At 47.2% G+C, this 9391-nt stretch overlaps 1 protein-coding gene and 1 long non-coding RNA gene across 7 annotated transcripts in view; one reads left to right on the plus strand and one right to left on the minus strand.

Annotated features, from left to right (window-relative positions):
* Rapgef2 (Rap guanine nucleotide exchange factor (GEF) 2) overlaps positions 1-4910 on the minus strand; it is a 224035-nt gene extending 219125 nt beyond the window's left edge. For all 3 annotated transcript variants that reach the window (XM_006502250.4, XM_011240277.3, XM_011240276.3), the window contains exon 1: positions 4829-4910. In XM_006502250.4, coding sequence (XP_006502313.1) covers positions 4829-4897 — 69 coding nt within the window. In that variant the 5' untranslated portion in view covers positions 4898-4910. The remainder of the gene's footprint in view (positions 1-4828) is intronic.
* A 309-nt stretch (positions 4911-5219) lies between these two features.
* Positions 5220-8208, plus strand: 6430573P05Rik (RIKEN cDNA 6430573P05 gene). 4 transcript variants are annotated; one of them, NR_165170.1, is made up of 2 exons: positions 5220-6174; positions 6744-8208. It is a non-coding gene; the product is annotated as an RIKEN cDNA 6430573P05 gene (long non-coding RNA). The 4 variants fall into 4 exon arrangements; NR_165169.1 differs by having other exon boundaries at positions 5220-5690; positions 6095-8208; NR_165171.1 differs by having other exon boundaries at positions 5789-5830; positions 6095-8208.
* Positions 8209-9391: the final 1183 nt, after the last annotated feature.

The following is a 9391-nucleotide window of genomic DNA, read 5'->3' on the forward strand; positions in this document are numbered from 1 at the left end:
CTCGATGGCATTACACAGTAACTTTACCGGATGTCATTTACAAAAGGGTACACACACAGCACTTACACAACTATCTCAAGTATAAAGGTTAAAATAAAAAGTGAAGCTGGACACAGTGACACACCCATATAACCCTGCAATGCCAGCATTCAGGGTGGAAACGGATGTGTCCAGACTTACAGGCCACCTTGGGTTACAAGGTAAAACCCTGCCTCAAAAACCGATGATTTAACAGACAAGACCCACCTGCAGCCAGCAGGCCACATGCATCCAAGGATAGGCATGAACGCAGCCCAACACATTTGTAGATGACAGTACGCCTCAATGTCAACACAACTTGGCCCTCCACAACCCCTAGCATGCCAACACTGCACTAAACATAACTCTTTAAAGATCGACGGAGAAAATGAAAATACCTGACTCTAGCAAGCATCATCACACTTCATACAGTTCACCACAGGGTTAATTATCATGGAAGGTCGGATTATCCTTTTCCCCTCTGAAAATATAAAAATCATCACAACTAACATGGCAGTCCGCTTTCTTTCGCACACAACCATGTTTTGACTCGCTATGGCCCTCTAACCTTTAGCTCTAACAAAGCCACCAAAAGATGATGCATATGTGACCAATCACTCCTAAACCTAATGTGTCAACATTAGCTAACCGAAAGGTTGCACTGAGGTGTGCTACAGCTACGGTTTGAATGTTGAATGGTGTCTCAAGGCCTGTTGAAGGCTTGTCCCAGAAAGGCACTATTGGGGGGTGGGAGAAGCTGCAGGTGGGGACCAATGGGAGATCTCCAAAGTCACCAGCCCTGGAAAAGAGCTCTTAGGACCCCTTCCTGTCCCTTTACTTCCTGACCAACAGATGGGCACTTGTTCCTGTATGAATATGGTGAAGTGCACCCGAGTCCTGAAAGCAGCAGCCCTACCTAATCTTCAGTGCTTCCTCGGCTGAACCAAAACAGACATGTTCTTTTTATAAAGTTACCCCAGCATTTGTTTCAATGACACAAAGATGATTAACAAAAAGTGTAACAACTGTTTTCAAACACTAGCTACAATCATAATTACACTGTGTCACAGCAGTCTGTAGGTTTCTACATAATACACTCTTTTTTGCCCAATAAACCTCAGAAACACCTCATCTCTCCCAACAGTGCTGTTTAGAAACCACACTGCCATCATGGATCAAGAAACACTATTAACTATGCTTTGTCAGAAATACTATTTTTGACAAATTAAGATAAGTCAGATGCTGATGGGCCCCTTACTTTCCAGGTTCAAAAGGATTTGTTGTTTTGTTTTTGTTTTTGTTTTTCTTACAATTACAAAAGTGATACGTTCAGCACAAACCGTCCTTGAGATAGGTTTGAAATTCTGACCTTTGCTGGAGTGGCAGCATGCTATTCTTCCAACTGGGTGCTCCCAGGCCACAGGCATCAATGACGGCAAACAGCAGAGAGGCAGCAGTACCAGGTTGTTAGGCTGGGTATATTCGATACATTTGCAGTTTGCCAAGATGATCTACTTTGTTTTGTTTCAGCTGTCATTTAGACTCACAATGAATTCCACTAAGTGACTTTGCAAAATAAAACTATGTCCTGCACTCTTGGGAACTCTGACAGCTGCATTCCTGAGCATTAGCAACTCAGCCAAAAAGGTTAGCAAAACAAAAGAAAAAAAACAAAGTTTAATGCTGGAAAAGTAAGATTACCAACTAGGAGGAGATAGGATGGGAGTTACTGCACACATATCCTTGAAAGTAAAGACTTAAACACACCACAGAAGCAATCTCAATGGGCCTGAATTCAACAAGTTAATAAAATAGTTGAACAAAAAATTTATTGTATGAAGCCTTGGGGTATGATGCTGTTTGCAATTTATTTACATTTCTTACTTCATTAAATTGCCTTGGTGACCACAATTCTCATTTAAGTGATTAAAGACATAAGCCCAAGTCATTGAATAAAGCAGTTACTTAGCCGTCCTGTTTTTTCAACAGAGATGCATTGAGAAGTATCAATAGAATGTTTATTGCTCCTTCTTTTCCAGGGAGTATATTACTTGAGAATACAGTGCGCCATTGAGAAGGAGGAGGACAGGTTTCCAGACACACAATACAGGGTAAAGACTGGATTAAAAGTCGTTTCCCCTTCTAGGACTACCAGCTGAAATACTGGAAGCCTCTTGGCTAAAATCTCAGGTGATAATTTCTCCGTGTGTTTCTCCTTACTGCCTACCTTCCCTCTGGGAGTAGCTTGCCACTTTCCAGATACATATGAAAAGTTCTTAAGTGTCAAAGTCCCTAAGACTCTCCAGCCCCAGAAGCAACAGTCACCAACTGCTTAACTTGCTACACTAGGGTAGTTAGCAAAATTACTTTCAAGCAACTGACTAACCTAAATCCAGAACTTGTCTTCAAAGAGTCTGGTAAGGCCGGCTAGGGAAGGGAGGAGGAGCTAGACCCAACAAGAATAAATAAGTAAATAAATGCTTTCATTCATTCCTTTCCAGAACCTTGCGGTTTTGCCTGTCACACAAACTCCTTTATCAAAGTCAGTCTTCAGAAATAGGATACTCCACAGCAAAGCTTCCCTAATTCTTGTTCTTCCAGTTGAATCAAGCGATACCACCATGTTGTTTTTACTCATATTACAGAAACACTCAAGCATCTATGAGAATATACCACATATGGAAAAGCTCCCACAGGTGCAACCAACACTGCCTGTTTTCTACTCGAGGAGAATTCCAACTTCTGGATAAATTACTTCTGACAACTTAGGGAAGGATGGAAAAGCACTCATAGTTCAAACTAATTTCTCTTTAAAGCGATAAACAGAGCTGGGGGGTTCACACTGGTAAAAACCAAATGAACATCAAAGTTAACAGGGCTGACACTTAAGAATGTTCACCATGTTTGGCAGTTTCTCTGTTTGCTTCTCCTGAGGTCAGGTGGGGTAAAGACAGCTCCCAGATTCTCAATGGAGCTTTTAGCTAGCTGGGTATATAGTAACCCGCCCACTTTCTCACTGGGCCAAGAGTCCTCTGTTAGGTTGGTTTCTATATTCCACACCACTGGCGGGGGAACATAGTAGTCTAACAACAGCCTATTTACTTGGCCAATCCACAGGCTGTCCAAGTGGAAGGTGTGCCTCTTCCAGACTTATTTGGTAACCCACCATCTCTACCTCCCCACCCCTACACACACACACACACACACACACACACACACACACGCATGCACAGCCCTCCCTACCTGACAGTAGGTTCCACTGTTATTCTAACTAATCAACCTAGCACCCCATTTCACCCTCCCCATTTCTACACCAGGCCTCGGACATCACTGACTATCCTTGTTCGGTTTGCATGTGTAATTTCACTTGGCCATTTCAAACTCTGTTCTTGAAAAGAACTGAGAGATCGCGTGAAAGTTGCTTTGCCTACACAATAAACTGGCAGTGTCTTTTCAAGAGCAGAAAATGGGTATAAGTGACCGTTTTAACAAATAGAGATGATGAAGACACATGAAGGGCAGCTATACCACCACCAGAGAAGGGAGCAGATCAAAGGCGTGCATGCTCAGTGCCTGATAAAAACTGCCCTTTGGAGTAGGTACTTCTGAAGACGTGAAGTGAACGTTCTTATGCGATTACAGTCCATCTCCCAGGCTTGGCAAGTGTAATCTATATTCATATCCCACAAGTGACAGCTCCACCAAGCAAAAGGAAAACCATCAAGAACAACAGTACCAGGTGCCGTTCTTGGGGCTTGTCCAAAAGCAGCCAATGGAAGATTCGCTTTTATTCTAGTCTCTCGCCCATTAAATAATCATCATCAGAGATGGGCAGCACTTGGATTTGGACAGATGGCATCCCATCCCCAGACAAGCAAAGCAACTTTTGTCAAGTATCGGATCCTCGCTGTTTTTGCTGGCCCCAAGGATCTGTAGATCTTCTTTGCCTGCAGGGTTGGCAAGCAGGATCGCCTGTAGTCGCCATCCCAACATTTAGGAATCTACGTCATGTAGCCAGTAAGCAACGGAAATCAAACCACATTTTTTATAACACTCCTCCCTCGCTAATCCAATCTAAGAAAAATCAAATCTAACCCACCAGCTATCCCTCCGTTTAAAAATAAAAAAAAAAACCTGAGGATAAACAATTGTATAAACGTTAACCACTCATCTAATTTTGACCATATTGTGCAAACCGAAAGAATCTGCCCTGCGAAGAAGACGGAGTCGAATACGCCTGTTCTGCACTTACATCTACAATTGGAATGAAAAGCGCTGGCCTGTCAACTTTTTCCTTTCGATGGATAACAACATTCCTCTTTCAAGAAAGTAAAGTAGTAACTAAAGACAGGCTTTCACTTTACAAGGCCCACCTAGGCCAGTCAGTTCATCGCACAACCCTGCAAGTTCCTGCTTACAGCTCATTAAACACCCCTAAACTCTAAAGATGGGATACATGCAAGAGAGTAACTGAGCCTGCAGTCAGGGTGACAAGAGTACCCGGCCGAGAGGAGCTGAGACCTGACCCCAAGACTCAACCCCAAGGAGTGTGGCCGGAGAAAGGCATACCCTATAGACAACTAGTCCCGCAAAGGCGCAGGCAAGGTCAGCTACGGGGAGCGCAACGAAAAGGACAGCAGAGGAGAGGGCAGCAATCGCAGAACAGTCTGAAAAGAATGCCCTTGGAAGTTGGGGCAGGGAAGGTCCTGGATGGGGGAAATGGGATGCTTCCCCAGCAGAGGAGTGCCGGGGCACTGGAAGGGCGCAGTCTGCAGACACCAACCCCACGGCGGGTGGCGGCGCGTCTCACCTGGGGGGTCCTCTCGGCGGGGTTCTTCATCACCGCTTGGCGGAAGCTATTATCCACGTAGGACGCCATCTCCCCCTGCGGGGCGCACCGGGTCCGCTCCACACACTCGCCGGCCTCCCGGCCCAGCGCCACTGCCCGAGGCAAACCAGCCCAGGCGCGGGGCCGGGGCGCAGACAGCACGAAAGGTCCGTGCAGCCCGGAGCTGCCCTCCTCCTCCTCGCGGCTTGCTGTCCGTAGACTCGGACTCAGCGACTGCCCGGCAGCGCTCCCGATCGGTCGCGGATCGCGCTGGCCCCGGCGGGCCGAGTTATTTTTAGGGAGGTGCAAGCGACGGCGGGCGGAGCCTCTCCGGCGGGGCCCTGGCTCTACCCGCTCCGGCCGCGCTCGCTCTGACGCGTCCCGGGTCCTCGCGCGCCGGTCGAGAGGGAGGGCCGCGCGCTGAGCCTGGTGAGCCCGGCTCAGGTCTGGGAGCCACCGAGCCCGCTGGCCTCGGCCGCCGTGGCCGCGCCGCGCCTCCGTCTACTGTCGGCCGCGCCTCCCGACTGCTGCTGCATCCCCGCGGGCCGCGCAGCTCCAGCCGCCCGCCCCCATCGGCGCCTGAGCGCGGCTGCTCCCCGCGCGGCCCCCGCGCTCTAGGCAACTTTGTGCGTCGTCCGTGCGGCGGGCGGGCGCGGCGGGCCAGACACGGGTCCCCGGCGGGCGCGAGGCCGAGAGCGGAGCGCGCAGCCCCGCCAAGCGTCTGCTGAACGGCGACCGCCTCCTCTTCCCCGCCTCTTCCTTCTCCTGCGCCTCGGCGGCCGCCGGAGCCACTCTTCAGGGAGGAAGCGGCCTCCGGGGCTTGTTGCTTTGTGCTGCAACCATGGTGAGGAGTGAGTGACGGGCCGGGGGCCAGTCGGAGGCCGCCGCATCATCGGGGGCGGAGCGCCCCGTGGCGCCGGCCCGCCCCATCGCTGGCCTGGCGGGGCCGCGCCCTCGCTGAGAGCCGCGTTCTGCCGGGGCCAGGTGCGGTGGGAGCCAGGACAGCCGGGGCTGTTGCGATCGTTGATCCCATAGCTGAGCGGCCGCACCCCGACTCTCTGGCCTAGACCCCACATCCCAGGCCTTGCGGCACGTCTCCCGCCTCTTCCCGGGCTGGAAGCTGACCCCACCCGGGAGAGGTCCCTGTGAGGACTCGGCTGCAGTGGCAGGTCTTCCCAAAGCTTAGGGCTGACTGGGATTTTGCTTCGGTGGCAACATTAACCATCCTTGGATTCTGTTTATTTGTAGTGACTGCAAGGACAACGTTGCTCTCCTACCTTCCGCGCTCACTGACATCTAAACCCTTAAATGACTCCTGCGTTAGTCAGGTAGGAATGTGGCTTTCCAACTCCAGACCTGGTATCACATCGGACAAGAAAACACCAGGTCAGCCCGTTGTAATCTAGAGGCCAAGACAGCAAGTTCTCTGACATAATCAAGAATGAATAATCCTAGGTCGGACTTTGCCTTCCACTGGGCAGAGCACCTTCTCAGGATCGCGAGTTTCCAATCCAGACTTGCCCGGTACAAAGCCCATATTAGTGTGTTAAGATGTCCCTGCTCTTGGGAGTTCATCCCTTCCTGACCAGGCTTGAGGTGTGCAGCGTCAGCCTCAAAGAAGATTGCAGTGTTTGAAGTCTGTGTGGAGACTAAAGACAATTGTTATTCAAACTTAAAAACCTTTTTTTCAAGCATATTTTTCGATATCCAGTTTATTATTGTAAGCAATTGGGACAGGCTGTCAGCTAGTAGGGGAGGAAGTCCTTAAATTCGCCAGCACAGCGCTAAACGGATTGCATAACTTCCAAAAAGAAAGGATCTGCGGGGGCCAAAATTTAGAGAACTGAGTCTAAGTTACAAAGTATATCTAATAAGTCCGGTTTTATTGCTTTTACAGCAACTGCTTCCTGCTTTATCTGAAGTCCTAGAGCAGCAACTTGAATTCTCCAGGCTAAACCTCCACTTCAAAAGCAAAATAACAGAAAAAGAGAATTTTAAACCCAATGATCTGCAAAATACATATACCCGACATTCCCCATTTGGAGTCTATGCGACATTTCAGAGTGTGTGTGTACAAATCTGGTTCCACTTTTCTTGTCCCAAACATCCCCCATCCACAGCCTTAAATGTCCCAATTAATAAGACACCATTATCACCATCCAGGTTCCCCAGGGTTCATCCTAGTATCTTCTTAATTTCTTTCTCCTCTATGCAACAAAGTTTGGTACAGCCTTCTACCTCAACTTTCAAAGTTCTAATAGATGTGTATTCCAGTCCCTACCACCTTTCCTACAGTGATCATGGTCCAAAGCACTACAACCCTCTGATTGCATTTTTCTATAGTTATATCCCTAGTACCCTTTTTCTTTCTTTCCTTCTTCCTTTCTTTCTTCCTTTCTTTCTTTCTTTCTTTCTTCCTTCCCTCCTTTCTTGTTTCTTTGTTTCTTGTTTATTTGTTAGTTTGTTTTCCTCTGAGTAGCCCATTCTCATGACAGCAGCCGGTGTAAATGTGCTCCCGTGAGTCACTGCTTATCTTCCATGACATTCATCCCACAAGCCTAGAACTCTGTGGCCTCAATGACCCCTGAACCTAGTCCTCCAACCTGTGACCTCTTCTGACCTACTCTCATATCCACTATGTTCCCTACTCAGTTCCTCAGGCACACGAGCTTCCATGCTGTTTCTAAAGAAATAAAGCAAATGTGGATCTCCTGGCCTTCCATCTGCTGTTCCTTCTACTGCTGTGTTGGCTCTACCTTTCCCCTTCCACCCACGGAAGAAAAAGAAAACATATGTAACAGATGGAATGCTGCTTTCCACCTCCTTTGCTCTTCTCTCATCTTTATTCAAATATCATCTTCCCCATGGTTGCGTAGCCTACCTTCCTGGCTTTATTTAACACCTAACCTGCATATTGTATTTTACTCATTTTGTATTTTCTTACTCCACTGTAATGTCAGCTGTGCACGTCAATGATTTTTATTTTGTTGACCTCTATACCAACTAGTATTATTGGATGGATACTCGAATTACTCAAATACCTTATAGTTGTATGATATATATTATTATCACACCTATATGGTGGGAAAAAGGAAGTTGCAAGAGGACACACAAGCCCACTAAGCCTGTCTTCTGTCCTACAGAAAGAATGCATTTACTTCGTGCTGAAGATTTGCAAGTATCAAATACAACACATGCAAAGATGTTGCACAGTGCTTGAGCCATAGTATGAACTCAACAAATAGTTGTTATTTTTAAGATCATATTCGTCATCCCCACCCTTTGAGGTTTGTGGACAGTTATTATCATCCTGTTTACAGATGGGGAAACTGGCAATAAAGTGGGCTGTGTGATTTGCCCTAGTTCCAGGCCTGCCTTTAGCTTTGGGGTGATCTAGAGCAAGCTAACAACATGAGACTCCTATAACCTATCATAAATACTGAGAGCAACAACTGAACCAGGCAGTCCTGGTACAGGGAGTATTGACTGCTGCCTGTACATTGTATTCTTCAATGTGTCTCTGCCTCTGCTCATCCCACACAAAGACTCACATATTTGAGATCAGATAATTTTGTGTAAAGTGTACCACACCCCTCACAAGGGACACATATGGTCTCTCCTCGTTCCACTTTGTGGTCGTGGTTGGTGAGCCCAGAAAGTAGGAAGGTCTACTTTCATACTGATAGGAAAGGATGGAATTTGCAGAGGAATCAGCAAAGCATGGGTGTTGGGCAGAAGCATCTTCAGCCATATCTGTTAGAAAATTGTGAATTCCAGATTCAAACTTCTCTCTTCCTTTCCTCCCTTCCTCTTCTCTCCCCTTCCCTCCCCTTCTCTCCTCTTCCTCTGGTCTTCTCTCCTCTCTTCTCCTCCTCCTTCTCCTTCCCTCTCTCTCCCCACCCTCTCTTTCTTCCCCTCCCCTCTGAGTGTTCCACTGTGATACTGAACTATACCAATGACCTTAGGTAAGGCCTAATAGTATACCTTCTGCACCAACCAAATGACTAACTCAGGTTCAACTTCGAAGCTATCATTTGACATCAATTAAAGCTAATATCCTCACTATTTATAATCCACTTATCTACATATGTCAACAAAGCTATCACCACTCAGAATCCAGGACACCTAATACTTGCCGTGCTTTGCTGTTTTTAACATTTGAGCATCAATACTGTACTGGGTGTGACTTGAAAGACAGAATCAAGCACAGGTCTGACAACGTGCCAGCTAGGACTCCAACCTCAAACTGACAACAGCCCTTAATCAAAGCAAGTCATCTCTTACGCTGCCTCAGAAATGCAAGTGTAAAGATGAGGGGGCTTTCTGCCCTTTGTTCCTTCATGCATCTAAAAAAATTGGTCCAAAGATACAGTGCAAGATCTGGCCTTAAGGCAATTTCTACTCATAGCTTTAAAACCCCTTTTCTAATATACCCTAAACATAATGTATAGATAAGGCATTCTGAGTCATTTTCATTTAAAAAGGAAAACAAAAACAACCAACAACTCCTATGAGTCTGGCTATAGGAGAAGATTTAGGAAAGAT

This window comes from Mus musculus, chromosome 3 (genome assembly GCF_000001635.26).
Source record: "Mus musculus strain C57BL/6J chromosome 3, GRCm38.p6 C57BL/6J".
In the NCBI taxonomy this organism is placed as follows: domain Eukaryota; kingdom Metazoa; phylum Chordata; class Mammalia; order Rodentia; family Muridae; genus Mus; species Mus musculus.